General features: G+C 47.1%; 1 protein-coding gene across 1 annotated transcript; it reads right to left on the bottom strand.

The window, feature by feature from the left end:
* Window positions 1–1,345: 1,345 nt before the first annotated feature.
* Window positions 1,346–7,837, bottom strand: EFCAB9 (EF-hand calcium binding domain 9). Its single transcript, XM_075996288.1, has 4 exons — window positions 7,674–7,837; window positions 3,307–3,455; window positions 1,900–2,076; window positions 1,346–1,563 (listed from the first exon to the last, which is right to left on the bottom strand). Exons 1-4 carry the CDS (start codon window positions 7,807–7,809, stop codon window positions 1,438–1,440), a joined length of 588 nt encoding a protein of 195 aa, XP_075852403.1. The 5' UTR covers window positions 7,810–7,837; the 3' UTR covers window positions 1,346–1,437.
* Window positions 7,838–19,127: the final 11,290 nt, after the last annotated feature.

The following is a 19,127-nucleotide window of genomic DNA, read 5'->3' as shown; positions in this document are numbered from 1 at the left end:
CCTTGTATTATGTAGCATATCCTTAAGAAATCCTTGGCTGATAGTAAATGAGCTGTATTTCTTTAATCCCCAAGTTTTTCCTCAGAAACTTCTGGTTTGTGAGGAAAAGGAGAAGTGGGAATTAACATTATGCAGAAGGGATTTCTGAACCAATAAAATACCAGCTTAAAACTGAAACAGAATTTGCTAAAACTAGAGTAACTGAGATCCTGGCTGTAAGCATGGGCATCTAATTGACCTTGAATTTGAATCCTGTTCCTACCACTTGTGAGCCATATGTTCTCAGGTAAACTTTTTAATCACTCTAGTCCTCAATTTCCTCATCTGTAAACTGAGGATAATACCTAAATCACAGTTATAGGGATAATGTAATGCATCTAAAGAACTGTCTAAAGCCGGGCGCGGTGGCTCACGCCTGTAACCCTAGCATTCTGGGAGGCCGAGGCGGGCGGATTGCTCAAGGTCAGGAGTTTGAAACCAGCCTGAGCAAGAGCAAGACCCCGTCTCTACTATAAATAGAAAGGATTGAATTGGCCAACTAATATATATATAGAAAAAATTAGCCGGGCATGGTGGCATGTGCCTGTAGTCCCAGCTACTCAGGAGGCTGAGGCAGGAGGATTGCTTGAGCCCAGGAGTCTGAGGTTGCTGTGAGCTAGGCTGACACCACGGCACTCACTCTAGCCTGGGCGACAAAGCGAGACTCTGTCTAAAAAAAAAAAAAAAAAAAAAAATTGTCTAACTCACAGCAAGCACATAATATATTGTAGTTTTGTCATCATTATTAACATCACAGTACACTCAGATAGGATTCACAAGTCCTGTGCCCAAAAATGTTTAAATTACTCAAGGTATTATACAAAAAATTGTATAAGGGCATTTAATTATTTTACCCTAGATTTCATATAGTTGCTTAAGCACCAAACTCAGTAATTCCGGTTCGAGGAAGAGGATAGCCTCCACATCCTTAAAGGTTGACTTCTGTTATGGTTGGAGGCATTTCACCACTGGCCAATTTGGAATCTCCGGCACCTGGGTGGCCTTAGCCTAAGGATTAGGAGACTAGAAAGAATTCAGAGTACTGGACCACAAGTGATGAGCACCAGGAAAGCCCCACCTAGCTGCAGCACGTGTTGGCAATTATTTGGATACACAGGGCTTACTGAGTAGAACTGATCTGGAAAGCAGCAGTGGAATTGAGATATGTCAAAAAAAGAAGGTGGTTACTTCACATCCCATTTATTGTGAGTTCTGTGTGAGGTCAATAGGTTACTAAAATTCAGAACCTACTGACTGAGGAGGGCTTATTTGGACCCTTCATATATAAAAGTCATGTAAACATACCCACTTTGATGCTCTAAATTTATTTTTAGCCATATTAACAGTTTAATCGTGCCTATTCCAGATTCCGTTTGTTTTCCAAGAGACTCTCTTTGCTCACAGCCACTTGATGTGAAGTTTAGTAGCTGAGACATTTTGTCTTTCTCTCTCTGCTTTCTGCCTCTTCTGGAATTTGTCCATGGAGAAGATAGTATACAGCTTAAATTCCTTGTAATTGAGGCGCTTTTGTTGTGGGAGGGGAAAAAAATATTTCAGGAAGGAACTGATCCTTTGTTTCAGATGATAGCAGGGTTGTATTAATTTCTTATTAAAAACTTAACTTACGAGGCTCAGTAATTAGGATATCATTATGGTCTAAGTGTAGTCTAGTACCCGGGAATAAGTCTGTTGTAGACCGTAAATGAACAAGGGTCGCTTTCTTCTACTATGTCAAGCCCAGACGCTTCAGGCTGGCTCCTAAGTTTCTTTCCCACCCTCCTCCTCCCTCCTAGGTAGCAGCACATTGTCCTCTATTTCTGGAAAGAGGCTGCCATGCATGCTTTTGGGATCTGCACTTACCTGGTCACCTGTGACGTCAAAGTCATGGAAGAGCTCTGTGAGTTCCTGTTTATGGATATTAAAGAGAAATCTGTACGTTTGGAAGGTGGCTTCACCAATTCTCTGCTCCCCATCCATGTCAAGCAGGTCAAAAATGGGCCGAGAGTGGCGATACATAAACAGCTCCTCCAAATGGCTCTATTTTGAGAGAAATAAGTAAGACAGGGACAGGGTTATCAGTGCTCCTTTCTCAACCTGTTTCGTCAAGACTCGTATCTTCAGCAGCCCGTTCCCTAAAACAAAGGCAAAGCACATCCCTGAGCTCAGGGATGCAGAGAATCCCTGAGATCAGCACGTCGTCAGCATCTGTGTGCCAAGGGGGCTTGGGCCACCTGTAGCAGTCGCTGCTGGGCGCACGGTAGCGACTCCGGTGCGTTTCCTTACATTCAGTGAAAGTCTCACGAAGCCGCTGACGATGACCCGGTTCCTCCGGGCCGGGGCCGGGGACCGCAGGCTGGAAGCGCGTGTACGGCGAGCGGGACCAAGGACGGGCACTGCTTGTCTCCGTCCCCCCAGACAATGCTCTGAGCGAAGGACCATGGAGGGAGCGAGGCCTTGGAGATCACCGGTGCTTTTGTGACACTCACCAACAGCACAGGGAGGCAGGGGGCCGAGAAGGGCCCCACGGGGTGACACCTGTTCTTTCCCAGGGGACCAGCCGCAGGGAGAGGCTGTGGAAAGCTTCCAGGTTACGGGTGGACCATTTGGGAACCCAAATTCTCTCTCTGCCCCCATATTTTCTTCCTCATTGTTAACCCTTTGCACTCGCTTGCTTTTTTTCTCATTATCCACTGGGCGTTACCCACACTCGACATCCGAGTGCGAAGGGCTAACGAAGAAAAGTTTTGAGGCATTCCTAAGCCAGTGCCCGCTTTAGCAAGAGGACGGCAGCAGCCAGGCTCCGCCCGCGCCCCTCCGCCCCGCCCGCGCCCCTCCGCGCCCCCGCCCGCGCCCCTCCGGCCCCCGGCCCGCGCCCCTCCGGCCCCCCGCCCGCGCCCCTCCGCCCCGCCCCGCGCCCCTCCGCCCCCCCCCGCGCCCCTCCGCCCCCCGCCCCTCCGCCCCGCGCCCCGCGCCCCTCCGCCCGCGCCCCTCCGCGCCCCCCCGCCCGCGCCCCTCCGCGCCCCCCCGCCCGCGCCCCTCCGCCCCCCCGCCCGCGCCCCTCCGGCCCCCGGCCCGCGCCCCTCCGCGCCCCCCCGCCCGCGCCCCTCCGCCCCGCCCCGCGCCCCTCCGCCCCGCCCGGCGCCCCTCCGCGCCCCTCCGCCCCCCCCCCCGCGCCCCTCCGCCCCGCGCCCCTCCGCCTCCGCCCCGCGCCCCTCCGCCTCCGCCCCGCGCCCCTCCGCCTCCGCCCCGCGCGCGGCGCTCACTCGCCTGGTGCGCCAGCAGGATGCACACCAGAATGTAGAACTGGTCGAAGCCGATCTCGCCCACGGCGTTCCAGTCCAGCAAGTCAAACACGAGCTTGATCTGTTTGCTTCTCATGTCGGTCACGTGACGGAGGAAGTGAAAGAACAGCACATCTGTTAAGGCGGGGGAGGTGGGTCGTTCTGCAGTGGCCTGGAATGCCGGTCAACTGAATGCGTGCCAGCGGTGGCAATGCATGCTGGAAGCCTGTTGACCCGGGAGGAGTATTGCTGTCCACACCTTCCCCAGTTCCTCGGACCTTAATTGTCCTGGAGCTGTGTGGAAAAGCACTGTGCCCGGGGTTGTGCCAAGTGAGACAGCCGTAGCGCCGGTCGCGCCTCGTGGAGCAGACGGCTGTGCTCACCGCACCGGCCAAGGCAAGGTGGTGACATGCGCAGACACAGTGCCCCTGTGTGTGAAAGGGACAACTTAATTTCCATTAGGGACCTAGGGCACTTCCTTGGAAATGCTGACATTTTTCCTGGGCTAATTTCCCTTGAGCTAATTAAAACGAGAAATAAAAAATCATTCCTCCTCTATAAAAGTCTTAGTATTCCTCGTGCTTTTATAAAGTAAATGCATTTGGCTATAGGAGGAAGGGAACAGAACTTACTGACCACCGTATGCGTTAGGAACTTTAAATGCCATGCCTCACGGAACCCTGACAAACCCGACAGCGAAAGTGCTGTCACATTGTTTTTGTAATAAGCCTCAACTATCATTAGTGCACGTCAGCGCCTCTGCAGCTAACCACAAACCAGTCCCTAGAAGATCTTGCAAACTGCAGATTCTGACTCACGAAACCTGGCGGGGCTGGGGGTCCGCATTTCTCCAAGCTGCGCCTGCTGGTCTGTGGCCCACACTGGAAGTGACAAAGGTGTGTGCCTCACAGTAAGTGTAGAGCCAGGATTCAGACGTGCGCCTGTCTGCATCCCTGCTCCTTCCACGGTGAAGCCATGTCTTTTGCACATTAGTTGATGGATATTTAATCATAGGCATTCAGAGAAAAAATAATGAAAAATACTCTTTAAAGAACAGGAAGAGGCCGGATGCGGTGGCTCACGCCTGTAATCCTAGCACTCTGGGAGGCTGAGGCGGGCGGATTGCTCAAGGTCAGGAGTTCGAAACCAGCCTGAGCAAGAGCAAGACCCCGTCTCTACTATAAAAAGTAGAAAGAAATTAATTGGCCAACTAATATATATATAAAATTAGCCGGGCATGGTGGCGCATGCCTGTAGTCCCAGCTACTCGGGAGGCTGAGGCAGAAGGATTGCTTGAGCCCAGGAGTTTGAGGTTGCTGTGAGCTAGGCTGACGCCAGGGCACTCACTCTAGCCTGGTCAACAAGCGAGACTCTGTCTCAAAAAAAAAAAAAGAACAGGAAGAGGCCGGACGCGGTGGCTCATGCCTGTAATCCCAGCACTCTGGGAGGCCGAGGCGGGAGGTCAAGGAGTTTGAAAGAATCCTGAGCAAGAGTGAGACCCTGTCTCTACTAAAAATAGAAAGAAATTAATTGGCCAACTAATATATAGAGAAAAAGTTGGCCGGGCACGGTGGGGCATGTCTGTAGATCACCTGAAGGATCAGAAGGATCCTCAAATGATCCTGTAGATCAGGAGGATCGCTTGAGCCCAGGAGTTTGAGGTTGCTATGAGCTAGGCTGACGCCACAGCACTCCAGCCTGGGCATCAGAATGAGACTCTGTCTCAAATAAATAAATAATAGGAAAGTTTTTGCCTGCCATTTCTCTCACTAATATGTCCCGGTGAGTAAAAGAGGGGACAAACATGGCTATCCATTTATATAGTAGCATGTGTTGTCGACAGTTGTATATACAAATCCGAGAGGGTCACAAGGAATTTTCTTTTTCTTTTTTTTTTTTTGAGACAGAGTCTCACTTTGTTGCCCAGGCTAGAGTGAGTGCCGTGGCGTCAGCCTAGCTCACAGCAACCTCAGACTCCTGGGCTCAAGCGATCCTCCTGCCTCAGCCTCCCGAGTGGCTGGGACTACAGGCATGCGCCACCATGCACGGCTAATTTTTTCTATATATATTAGTTGGCCAATTAATTTCTTTCTATTTATAGTAGAGATGGGGTCTCACTCTTGCTTAGGCTGGTTCGAACTCTTGACCTTGAGCAATCAGCCCGCCTCGGCCGCCCAGAGAGCTAGGATTACAGGCGTGAGCCACCACGCCCGGCCAGGAATTTTCAAGTATAACTTTGTCTACATGTGATTGCCCCTTGCCCGCTGATTACAGAGACTGTCTCGTGCATAAGAAATGGCTCCACTGAATATGTAAAACATATCTATCTACATGATTTGGATGTGCAGCTGAAACCAGCTAAACGCACAGTGAACCCATGGTCACAACGTCACCATTTGGGGCCTTCGGACAGCCTTTTAATGTTCCTTCTCCGTGCCTCACTGAATATGAGCACCTGGTAACAACACACATTAAATGTACACAGTGATGTCCCCTTGAGAAATGTTTTCAGGTGGGCCTTACTAGCTACGTAATAAAGACTGCTTTGAAACCAGCTGACCCTGGCCCACTCAAGTCTCTAAGGCCTAAGTGACTCCTCCCCCAGGAGGGCAAACATTAAGGCTGTGCCTTCAAACTTCCAGGTCACTATCCAGTCCCTGGGTGACGGAAGACATGAGCATGACTTTACCTCCCGGGTGTTGCATCATAAAGGAGTGATTTCGTTACTGGGGAGATCCGCTCCGCGCGGCAAACATTCCGATGAGACTCGAGTGTGTGGGCTTTGTAGTCGGAAAGCCCCGAGTTTCAATCTCAGCTTTGTATTAATATTTACAGCTAGGGTCCCTGCAGCTGCCTTAGCTGGGGCAGGGCTACTGGGAAGATTTGGTAGTGTGCTGTATGCCAGTCCATATGTAAAGAGGAAAAGAAGGTGTCCTCTTTCTGTTGTTTGTTTTTATAACATTGAATGGACTCTTGAAAAGATCTTTATGGAAGGAACCCCTAATTCACAAATAACATTTCTCTTTCTAAGGTCAGAAGGAATGAATGGATGGGATACTGTTATAGTTTGGGTATTTGACCCCTCCAAATATCGTGTTGAAATTTGGTCCCCAATGTGGGAGGTATTTGAGTCATGGAGTGAATCCCTCGAGGTAAGGAGTGAGTTCTCCATTAGGTCCCACGAGAACTGGTTGTGAAAAGGAGCCTGGCACGTCCCTCCCATCTCTCTTCTCTGAGGCCTCAGCAGAAACAGATGCCAACGCCACGCTTCTTGGACAGCCTGCAGACCTGGGCCCGAATAACCTCTTTTCCTTATAAGTTACCCGGCCTCGGGCACTCTTTATGGCAACACGACAGACTAAGACAGATACTTATACCCACTGCTCTCCTACGAAGAGCCTAATTGGTCTTCTATCAGTTTGTGGACTCAAGAGGCAAGGCTGAGATCTCCAGTGTTTTTTAGTCATTCACAAGTACCAAGAATTAGAAAGGATCTTGCAGTTCATTTGATTCAAACTTCCCATTTGACAAGAAGTAAATTCTTGCTGAGGGGTCTTGAGGGTTAAGCCCTGAGTGGGGTTTACCTCCCAGGAATAATAATTATAATACTAACAGTAAGTCTTTACAATGTGCCAGGCACTGTGCTAAGCATTTGCCAAAGTCGTCTCATTAAATTGCCATTTATTCCACCTGTGACATGGACTCCATTAATAGAAGCCTCACCTCTAGATAAGAAAACTGGGACTTTGAGCTGGGCATGGTGGCTCATGCCTGTAATCTTAGCACTCTGGGAGGCTGAGGCGGGAGGATCACTTGATCTCAGGAGTTCGAGACCAGCCTGAGCAAGAGTGAGACCCCGTCTCTACTAAAAATAGAAAGAAATTAATTGGCCAACTAAAATATATAGAAAAAAATTAGCTGGGCGTGGTGGCGCATGCCTGTAGTCCCAGCTACTCGGGAGGCTGAGGCAGGAGGATTGCTTGAGCCCAGGAGTTTGAGGTTGCTGTGAGCTAGGCTGACGCCATGGCACTCACTCTAGCCTGAGCAACAGAGTGAGACTCTGTCTCAAAAAAAAAAAAAAAAAGAAAAATGGGACTTAAAGAGGATGATGACATGTTCTCCAAATCACCGAGGGGACAGCCAGGATTTAACCCCAGGGTCTGCAGTTTTTTCCTCCCCACGGAACTGCCACTAGTGTCCACTCTCAGCTGGCAGTTTCTCTCTGTGCTTCATCTAGATGATAGAATAAGACACTCATTAGCTAAATAGTATTGTAATACTATTCTGCAACTTTTCCTGCACGTCAGCTACCAACCAGGTGACGGCCCAGGGGGACATGCCTGCCTCACTGACCATTCAAGGTGTTCCTGCCGTGCACGTCGAGAAGGTGGAAATATTCCACCAGGACCTTCACGTTCCTCACAGACAGCAAGCAGTACACCTTGTCCAGGTACAGGTACCACAGAAACGACCCCGTCTTCAGTTTCATCCTGTACTCTTCAAGCCGAAGGCTCCGGCCACCCGAAGTAGAACAGAGAATCCCGCCTCGGAACTAGAACGTTGGATTCTGAGAAGCTGAGAAGATCTGGCAGCAGAAAAGGCAAAAACGTCAGAGGAAACCGTCAAAAAATGTTCAAATTGCTTTCTCTCAATTCTCCAGCTTTACTGTAGATATTTGTCCTCCTAAATCTCTTGGTAACTTGCTTATCCCTCCATCAGTAAAGTATAATCAGTTCTAAATGGGAATCACAGGCTGTTTGGAAATGGACCAAAGAAGGTACTGGGCTGTGTGGCCAACGTGGATTGTAGAGTATTAAAATACATGAAAACATACTAAAGGAACCTAGAATAAGGACAGTAAAATAAAGCCAAAGAGAGAAGGGATTTTTTTAAAGACCAAAACTCAAATCAGTGAAACAGAAAACAAAGCAGTAAACTTGCTTAGAACAATCAAGACTTTTTTTCCTTATATTTCTTTTATAATGGAAAATCTCAAACGTCTCCACATGTGGAGAGATTAGCGTAACGAGGCCGCACATGCTCATCACCCAGCTTCCCCAACGACCACCCTCATCTCACCTATTGTCACTCCGCTCTGCCACCATCACTCGATTATTCTAAAGCAAATCTCAGTCGTAACTCCTGACATCTGTAAATATTTGAATATATATTTCAAAGAGAGTGACTCTTGTTTTTTTTTTTTTTTTTTAACATAACTGCATACTATTATCAGACCTAAAGACAAATAACAATCATTCCTAAATGTCATCAAATAGCAGGTCAGAATTCAAATTTCCCCTAATTATTTCTTAAAATTTTTAATAGATGCTTAGTTCAAATCAGGAACCCAAACTGATTTGTCTCATTTAGACTGTTTCTTGATCTCTTTAGTTTCCCCCTTTCTATTTATCTTTTCTTTTTTTTTTTTTTTTTTTGAGACAGAGTCTTGCTTTGTTGCCCAGGCTAGAGTGAGTGCCGTGGCGTCAGCCTAGCTCACAGCAACCTCAAACTCCTGGGCTCAAGCGATCCTTCTGCCTCAGCCTCCCAAGTAGCTGGGACTACAGGCATGAGCCACCATGCCCGGCTAATTTTTTTTCTATATATATTAGTTGGCCAATTAGTTTCTTTCTATTTTTAGTAGAGACGGGGTCTCGCTCTTGCTCAGGCTGGTTTTGAACTCCCGACCTCGAGCGATCCGCTCGCCTCGGCCTCCCAGAGAGCTAGGATTACAGGCGTGAGCCACCGCGCCCGGCCTCTTTTCTTTTTTTTTAAGACAGGATCTGGTTCTGTTACCCAGACTGGAGTGCCATGGTGAGATCATAGCTCACCGCAGCCTCCAGCTGCTGGGCTCACAGGATCCTCCTGCCTCAGCCTCCTGAGTAGTAGCTAGGACTATAGGCACACACCGTGACACGGGGCTAACTTTTTTTGGAGATGGGGTCTCACTATGTTGCCCAGGCTGGACTCAAATTCTTGGTCTGAAGAGATCTTCCTGCCTTTGCCTCACAAAGTGCTGAATTATAGGTGTGGCTGGGCATGGTGGCTCATGCCTGCAATCCGAGCACTCTGGGAGGCTGAGGCAGGAGTATTGCTTGAGCTCAGGAGTTCAAGACCAGCCTCAGGAAGAGTGAGACACTGTCTCTACTAAAAATAGAAAAATTAGCCGGACATGGTGGCAAGCCTGTAGTCCCAGCTATTCATGAGGCTGAAGCAGGAGGATCTCTTGAGCCCAGGAATTTGAGGTTACAGTGAGCTATGATGATGCCACTGCACTCTAACCAGGGGAACAGAGTGAGATTCTGTTTCAAAGAATTACAAAATGAAATTAGAGGCATGAGCCACTGTACCTGGCTTCTCTTTTTTGCAATTTATTTGTTGAAGAATCAATATTGTCATGCAGGGGAAAACATTCTGCCTTTTGTAGGTTTATACCCAATGTGTTAACATGTTCTTCTGTCTCCTTTATTTTCTATAAACTAGTAGCTAGATGTAGAACATAAGCTGGTTTTAGGAAAAAGACCAATACAAATAGGCAAACTTTTTTTTTTTTTTGAGACATAGTCTCACTTTGTTGCCCAAGCTGGAGTGAGTGCTGTGGCATCAGCCTAGCTCACAGCAACCTCAATCTCCTGGGCTCAAGCGATCCTTCTGCCTCAGCCTCCCGAGTAGCTAGGACCACAGGCATGCACCACCATGCCCGGCTAATTTTTTGTATATATATTTTTAGTTGGTCAATTAATCTCACTCAGGCTGGTTTTGAACTCCCGACCTAGAGCAATCCGCCTGCCTTGGCCTCCCAGAATGCTAGGATTACAGGCATGAGCCACCACGCCTGGCCTAATAGGCAAACTTTTGGCAAGGGTGATAAGGAGGGGAAAAATAGATTTAAAAAATTATGAATGAAAAAAGAAACATAACTATTAATAAGAATAGATTAAAATAGGCCGGGCGCAATGGCTCACGCCTGTAATCCTAGCTCTCTGGGAGGCCGAGGCGGGCGGATTGCTCGAGGTCAGGAGTTCGAAACCAGCCTGAGCAAGAGCGAGACCCCGTCTCTACTATAAATAGAAAGAAACTAATTGGCCAACTAATATATATAGAAAAAATTAGCCGGGCGTGGTGGCGCATGCCTGTAGTCCCAGCTACTCGGGAGGCTGAGACAGAAGAATCGCTTGAGCCCAGGAGTGTGAGGTTGCTGTGAGCTAGGCTGACGCCACGGCACTCACTCTAGCCTGGGCAACAAAGCAAGACTCTGTCTCAAAAAAAAAAAAAAAAAAAAAAAAAAAAAAGAATAGATTAAAATATATAAGAATATTATGTATAACTCTATACTAATAATTAAAAAAATCTAAATTAGTTTTGTCCAAAAAATACATAATGTGAGTCACAAATATGAGTCACATATATAATTAAAAATTTTCTAGTAACTCCATTTTTAAAAAGTAAAAATAATTACTATATGACCCAGCAAGTCGCTCCTAGGTAAATTCGTATACCCAAAAGAATTTAAAATAGGTACTCAAAGGAAGAGCTATACATGAATGTTCAGAGTGGCACTATTCACAATAGCCAAAGGAGGAAACAATGCAAATGCCATCAATGGATGAATGGATAACCAGATTGTAGTGTGTACATATAACGGAATATTACTCAGCCATAAAAAGAAATGAAGTAATGACACATGCTACAACATGGATGAACCCTGAAGGCATCATACTAAGTGAAAAGCAAGACACAAAAGGTCACATATTGTTATGGTTCTATTTATATAAAATATTCAGAACAGGTAAATCTATAGATACAGGAAGCCAGTTAGTGGTTGCCAGGGCCTAGAGAAAGAGGAGAATGGGAAGTAACCGCTTAACGAGTGTGGGTTTCCTGTTGGAGCAATGGAAATGTTTTAGAGGTAGATAGAGGTAATGACTGCACGATGCTGTGAATACCACTGAATTGTATAATTTTCTTTACATTTTGAAGATATTTTATTTATTTGTTTATTTATTTATTTTTGAGACAGAGTCTCACTCTATTGCCTGGGCTAGAGTGCTGTGCCATCGGCTTAGCTCACAGTAACCTCAAACTCCTGGGCTCAAGGGATCCTCCTGCCTCAGCCTCCAGAGTAGCTGGGACTACAGGCACGCGCCACCATGCCCGGCTCATTTTTTTTTCTACATATTTTTAATTGTCCAATTAATTTCTTTCTATTTTTTAGTAGAGACGGGGTCTCACTCTTGCTCAGGCTGGTTTCTAACTCCTGACCTTGAGCAATCCACCCGCCTCGGCCTCCCAGAGCGCTAGGATTATAGGCTATAGGCGTGAGCCACCACACCCGGCCATGAAGATATTTTATTTTTTTAATGGTTAATTTTATGTTACGTGAATTTTACTTCAATTTTTAAAGACCCTGAGGTTAAAAAAGAAAGAAAGAGGCCAGGTGCGGTGGGTCACGCCTATAATCCTAACACTCTAGGAGGCCTAGGCAGGCAGGCAGCTGGCTCAAGGTCAGGAGTTTGAAACCAGCCTGAGCAAAATTGAGACTCTGTCTCTACTAAAAATAGAAGGAAATTAATTGGCCAACTAAAAATATATATAAAAAAATTAGCTGGGCATGGTGGCGCATGCCTGTAGTCCCAGCTACTTGGGAGGCTGAGGCAGGATTGCTTGAGCCCAGGAGTTTGAGGTTGCTGTGAGCTAGGCTGACGCCATGGCACTCTAGCCGGGGCAAGAGAGTAAGACTCTGTCTCAAAGAAAAGAAAGAAGAAAGAAAAAGAAACTTTATAGGTTGAAGAAATTACAATTAAAATTAGAAAATACTTTGAAGTATTTAATAAAATATTCAATATATCAAAATTCTTAGGAAAATTGGTTCTCTGAAAAGATTAATAAATTCAAGATCCTCATAGCAACAAAAGGGACTACACTAATTACCAATATAGGACATTAAGAAGAGAATATTAAGCAAATCCAAAATAAATAAAAAAGCTAATACAAAGATATCAGAAACAGGCCGGGCGCTGTGGCTCACGCCTATAATCCTAGCACTCTGGGAGGCCCAGGAGGGTGGATTGCTCGAGGTCAGGAGTTCAAAACCAGCCTGAGCAAGAGCAAGACCCTGTCTCTACTATAAATAGAAAGAAATTAATTGGCCAACTAATATATATAGAAAAAAATTAGCCGGGCATGGTGGCACATGCCTGTAGTCCCAGCTACTTGGGAGGCTGACGCAGGAGGATTTCTTGAGCCCAGGAGTTTGAGGTTGCTGTGAGCTAGGCTGACGCCACGGCACTCACTCTAGCCTGGGCAACAAAGCGAGACTCCGTCTCAAAAAAAATAAAATAAAAAAAATATCAGAAGCAACTTTACACCAGTAAATTGGAAACTTGGATGAAATGGACAATTGTTCAAAATATACAACTTATCAAAATGACAGAAGTTAAAAACAGAAAGCCTAAATAGCTCTACATTTATTAATGAAATTAAAATTGTTATTGAAAACCTTCCCACAAAGAAAACTCCATCCACAGATGGCTTCATGAGTGAATTCTATTAAACATTTAAGGAAAAAGTAACATCAATTCTATACAAACTCTTCCATAGAATTAAAAATGAAGCAACACACTTCTTTTTTTTTGTGAAACCACCAAAATCTTGATTCTAAAACCCAACAAGCAGTTTGCAAGATAGCAAAATTACAATCTAATCTCTATGATAAATGTAGATACATAGCAGGCACGGTGGCTCACACCTGTAATCCTAGCACTCTGAGAGGCAGGAGGCGGGAGGATTGCGTGAGCTCAGGAGTTTGAGACCGGCCTGAGCAAGAGTGAGACCTTGTCTGTACTAAAAATAGAAAAACTTATCTGAGGCCAACTAATATATCTAAAATTAGCCGGGCATGGTGGCGCATGCCTGTAGTCCCAGCTACTCGGGAGGCTGAGGCAGGAGGATTGCTTGAGCCCAGGAGTCTGAGGTTGCTGTGAGCTAGGCTGACACCACAGCACTCACTAAGCCTGGGCAACAAGTGAGACTCTGTCTCAAAAAAAAAAAAAAGAAAAAAGAAAAAAAAAAAAGAAAAACTTATCTGAGCGTGGTGGTGAGTACCTGTAGTCCCAGCTACTCGGGAGGCTGAGGCAGGAGGATCGCTTGGGCAGGAGTTTGAGGTTGCTGTGAGCGAGGCTGACACCACGGCACTCTAGCCTGGGCAACAGAGCAAGACTCTGTCTCAAAAAAAAAAAAAATGTAGATACAAAAATCCTGAGCAAAACATTAGTAAATAGATGTTCTATATATTCATTCATCAGACAAGTGTATACATTTGTCAACACTCATCAAACTGTACACTTAAAATCTTTGCTTATAAATTATACTTCCATAAAGACTTTTGGAAAAAATATTAGCAAATCAAATCCAATAATATATGAAAAGGATAATACATCACAACAAAGTAGTGTTTATTCCAAGTACTCAAGGTTGGCTTAAAATTCCAAAATCAATCACTTCAATTGACCACATAAACAGAATAAAGGAGAAAAATCATATGATCATCTCAATAGATGCAGAAAACCCATTTGACAAAACTCACCAACCATTCATGATAAGTACTCTTAGCAAACTCAAGAATATGAAGGAATTTATTTATTTAATTGCATAAAAAGCATATCTCAAAACCCTACTGAAGACTGTTAGGGTGGGAACTCATGACAGAGGCTGAGAAAGAATTTTTGACATAAAGATTAGGGTAGAAGGAAGTAAAAATGTATTTTACTTTTCCCTAAAGGAAAGGGCTCTGCAAAAGGAAGAAAGAAGCAGTAGCTGCCCAGAGGACAAGCGGCTTGGGCTTTTATTGGGGGTTATAAAGAGTAAAACAAAGTTTATTGCTGCAGACTGATAGCAGGCAACAGCTATAGAGCAACTACATTAGTTTTTCCCTCTTCTCCTTGAGGCTGGCTGTGGGTTTCTCTGGACCGTGGCTCTGGCAGAGGTGAGGGAAGGGCCACGTCTGTGCAGTTCTTTTCAAGGGTTGTAAAATCAAAACTCCACAGGTGGTTCGTCTTAAAGACAGTCGGTTAAGCCACAGGTGGCTAATTAAACAAGCGGCTGTTGTGTGTTGCAATCTTTCTGTCTTTTTTTCTTTTGGTTAGATAATTTATTTTCTGTTAGTTTATTATCAAGGCCATCCTTTCAAAGACATCTTATTTAAAGGTGAAATAATTAAAACCTTACCCCCCAAGTTGGGAACAAGATAAGGATGCTTACTATTCTATTAAATATTATATTAGAGATTAAGTTAAATGCTGTATTGCCAGAAAATAAAGCAAAAAAAACCTCCAAACAAATAAACAACAATAAAACAAAACACAACAACAACACACACAGAAAACTAAAAAGGAAGAAATAAAAGTGTCATTATTTGCAGCTAACCTAATTGTATATATGTTATATTCAAAAGAAAAAATAAACTGTAGAATTTGAACTTATACTCCACTTAGGATATAGAAAGCTACAAAGAATGCCATACTCATTTTAGCAAAAAGATGGATGATCTAAAAAAAATAATAACTCTTCTTGAGTATATCAGAGGATTGAGGTCACAAGGCAACCAACTAACCTGATCTCTAAGAAGAACAAGGAGAGACAGGGCAGACCTGCTGTTCCATCTGTGGCAGAACATGGCTGAAAATGGCGGCCACTGTTCAAGCAGATAGAAGAAATGACTAAAGTTTTAGCAAATTGTTAGTGTTAAAAGTTTGGGTTAACATGTCAGTGTAGAATATCTGGGGTTCCCAGACACAAATGGGAATCACGCTCACTTCTAAGTTCTTCCCCATAGTCTCCAGTGGGTGCCTGTGGGAAAAATTGGGGGCAGGGCCGGAGATTATGGGAGCAGGAGAAAAGGAGGTGGCTGGTGGCTGCTGGGATGAGCACGAGTCTTCATTCACTTCTGCAGATGTTTCTCCCCTTTACGACAATAGCCTTAAGCTGCTTGCAGAGGGGAACAAGACTCCTCACTCCCAGGGTCTGGGTACAGATTCACGATGGTTCTCACACTCAGGACACAGGGAAAGATCTTTCGCTGCTATGAGGTGAACAAAGGTGCCATTTCTAACTGCGTTTCTCCAGTGTCTTAGCAGGGTAAGTACTGCAGAACAGTTCTCCAGCTGGCCTCGGATCAACCCAGTTCATCCTGGTTTCTCATTTGTAGTTCTCAAGAACAACTCTGGAATGTGTAGGAAATGCGACAAGCTGAGATAAGGAGAGACTGGGCGTAATCTACTATGTGTCTACTGATGTGTTATAGAACATTCTTTTATGCCTGCATAGACCTTTCATGCTCATGATAATTTTGCTCACCTCTGGGTTGACCTTTGTTGGGGCTCAGATGAACGATACCCCCACATGAAGGCCGCAGAAGCAAAAGTTTTTCCCTGACCTTCTGTCCTCCTGCCTCTCAGTCCCATTCTTCCCCGAGGCTAGCCACAGAGACTAGAATCCCTCTTCCCCAAGGCGGGGCATAAAAGCCAGACCCCTTTACCCCAAAGCCAGCTATAAAACCTAAAATTATTCTGTGTAAAAAGCGGTCATCAGGAAAGCATCTGACCTGTCTCGTTTGACTGCAGGTCCTCAGACCCCACTGCAGAGGGCCCTGCCCCACACCCAGCAGAAAGGAAGGACGCTGCCCAGAGAGGCCGAGAGGGGCACAGACAGGCCTCGCTGGGCTCCCACTCATCTGTCAGCATTAGATCCTGCGCTTTTTGTGCAATCTTATTGCTATACAGTTGTCCATTGTCCACACTTTGCTGAACCTAAGCATAAAAATGGACAATTTCCCCATCTCTGGGTCTTCATTTTAAAGGCTCCTACGTATACATGTTAAATAAATGTGTATGCCTTTGCTCCCACTGTTCAATCTGCCTTATGTCAGTGAGTTTTTAGCAAACCTTTAGGGGGTCAAGGCCCTTGATCCCTACACCTCGCTAGCATTTGTTTTTTCCCCATCTATTTCAGAAGTGAGATTAGCCTATTGTTTTCTTTTCTTTTCTTTTTTTTTTTTAAGACAGAGTCTCACTCTGTTGCCCAGGCTAGAGTGAGTGCCGTGGCGTCAGCCTAGCTCACAGCAACCTCCAACTCCTGGGCTCAAGCAATCCTTCTGCCTCAGCCTCCTGAGTAGGCTTTTTATTTCTTATTGAATTTATTTTATCTTTTAGATATCATTTATCGCTTATATTTTATTCTTGTTAAAATATCCATTTCATGTAAGGTAAAACATTTATTCCTATAAATTTGTTTAAAATGTCATTTTAGGCCAGGCGCGGTGGCTCATGCCTGTAATCCTAGCACTCTGGGAGGCCAAGGCAGGAGGATTGCTCCAGGTCAGGAGTTTCAAACCAGCCTGAGCAAGAGCGAGACCCCCATCTCTACTATAAATAGAAAGAAATTAATTGGCCAACTAATATATATAGAAATAATTAGCTGGGCATAATGTCGCAGGCCTGTAGTCCCAGCTACTTGGGAGGCTGAGGCAGGAGGATGGCTTGAGCCCAGGAGTTTGAGGTTGCTGTGAGCTAGGGTGACGCCACGGCACTCACTCTAGCCTGGGCAACAAAGTGAGACTCTGTCTCAAAAAAATAAAAAATAAATAAAAATAAAATAAAATGTCATTTTATGATTTTCAAAATCTCTACAATATCTGATATTATGTTCCCTTTTCATTTCTTCTGGTATTTTTTTCTTTCTCTCCCCAACTTTTTTTTTTCTTTTTATCTATTAGTTATTTCATAGAAGTAGCTTTGGTTCTGTTGAAACTTTCTGTTTTCTGATAATGTTATTGAGGTATAATTTACATATAAAATTTACCAATTTACAAAAATATAATACAAATTTACAATTCAGTGATGTGGGGGTAAATTTACCATGTTGGGAAATCGTCACCATGGTTCAGTTGTAGAACGTTTTCATCACCCCAGTAAGACTTCATTGTCCACTTGCAGTTAACTTCCCTTTCACATCCAGCCCCAGGCAACCATTCATCTACTTTTTGCCTGAATGAATTTGCCTTTCCTAGACAGTTTGTATAAATGGAATCATATAACGTGTTTTTTTGTGTCTGGCTGCTTTCACTTAACATTGAATGAACCTTTCCATTTTTATTTCTCATTTCATTTTTTTTCTCGAGCTCTCGGGGCTGGTCAGACCCCTCCGATCTCCACCTGCCCCCGGCCCACAGCTCTGGGGAAGTCCGAGCCTCATCTGGTGGGGAAGCGCCCCTCCCGGTCCCCCACGCTGTCCCTGCAGCTGGTCAAATGATCTGAAACAAATGAAAGACCAATCTTTCCCCATGTTCTGGGAGGTTCCAACACGGGCTGACTCGATGACAGCAGCCTCGCGCATGTCCTTCTTTTAGTAATAAAGACCCTCTGAAATTCCAAGCGCTCATTCAGTGCGGGAACCTGTGGGGCCGCTCGGCAACCCCTAGTCCGGGCCCCCTTTGCGCCGCCACCAACCGCCGGCAGGGCGGGCTTCTCTACCTGGCGGTTCCGAGCGGAAGCTAGCTGGGTGGCGCACACCGCGCAAGGGGGATTTTCGGGCAGTGTACCGAGGAAGGGGTGAAAACACCTCAGCATAGCCGTTCTCTGGGGTCGGGGTTCTTGGAAAGTGCCATTTGCTGAGATTCAACGTGTTTATGAGAGTCACCCTAATAAGCCTTGCGGGCTGCCCATGCCCAGCACTTTGTGTTTGGAAGCCACCTAGAAGATCCCGGTAAAAGCATTTTAAAACTCTCTATAGGACAAACAAGCACCAGTAGCAGCGAAGTGAGTCAAACGGCCAGGACCGAGGATGAAAGGGGTCGAAGTCCACTGTAGCTTGATCTGTATTATGCTCCTTTTTAATTGGGGAACTAAGAATAAGACGACTTTTACTTGCTATGCAAATAGACCTGCAAACCCATCGTGAAGCCTGAGATGCTAAGTCGCCAAGGCGCGCCTTCTCCCAGCGCAGCGACGCGGGCAGGTTTGCGGGGACGGCGGCGGGGGAGTCCCGCGGGGCCGGCCGTGCGCGGGGAGGCCGGTCGTGCGCGGGGAAGTCCGGCCGTGCGCGGGGAGGCCGGCCGTGCGCCGGGAGGCCGGCGGTGCGCGGGGAGGCCGGCGGTGCGCGGGGGAGGCCGGCCGTGCGCGGGGAGGCCGGCCGTGCGCGGGGAGGCCGGCCGTGCGCCGGGAGGCCGGCGGTACGCGGGGAGGCCGGCCGTGCGCGGGGAGGCCGGCGGTGCGCGGGGAGGCCGGTCGTGCGCGGGGAAGTCCGGCCGTGCGCGGGGAGGCCGGCGGTGCGCGGGGAGGCCGGTCGTGCGCGGGGAGGCCGGCCGTGCGCGGGGAGGCCGGTCGTGCGCGGGGAGGCCGGCGGTGCGCGGGGAGGCCGGTCGTGCGCGGGGAAGTCCGGCCGTGCGCGGGGAGGCCGGCCGTGCGCGGGGAGGCCGGCCGTGCGCGGGGAAGCCGGTCGTGCGCGGGGAAGCCGGCGGTGCGCGGGGACGGCCCGGCCCGGGGCGCCGCTCGCTAGGAGGCAGCAGCGCGCCGCTGGCCCGCCGCCGACTGTCGCCGGGATCGCGCCCGAGCCAGCGGCCTCGCTCTCCGGCGTCCCCGTCGGAAGCGTGGGGCGCGCAGGACAGCCTCCGGGCTGCGGGCGGGCTCGGAGCGCTAAGGCGGCTCGCCTTCCCGGCACTGACGACCAGCGGGCGCTCGCGAAATGCCACCTGGCTGCCCCTCCCGCTCCCGCAGTTCTGGGAGCCACGCGGCGCAGCTGTGTCCCCTCGGACCC

Source organism: Microcebus murinus, chromosome 21, assembly GCF_040939455.1.
Source record: "Microcebus murinus isolate Inina chromosome 21, M.murinus_Inina_mat1.0, whole genome shotgun sequence".
Lineage (NCBI taxonomy): Eukaryota > Metazoa > Chordata > Mammalia > Primates > Cheirogaleidae > Microcebus > Microcebus murinus.
The sequence above is the reverse complement of the archived record's forward strand: the minus strand, read 5'-3'. Positions and strand labels throughout refer to the sequence as shown.

Excerpts from the sequence above, each read along its gene's own strand:
- EFCAB9 (XM_075996288.1), bottom strand. The coding sequence starts at position 7,809 with ATGAAACTGAAGACGGGGTCGTTTCTGTGGTACCTGTACCTGGACAAG. Across the intron at positions 2,077-3,306 it reads GCATCCTGCTGGCGCACCAG|AGCCATTTGGAGGAGCTGTT; the intron begins GCGAGTGAGCGC and ends CTCTCAAAATAG. Across the intron at positions 1,564-1,899 it reads TTGACGTCACAGGTGACCAG|CGCCTCAATTACAAGGAATT; the intron begins GTAAGTGCAGAT and ends CCACAACAAAAG.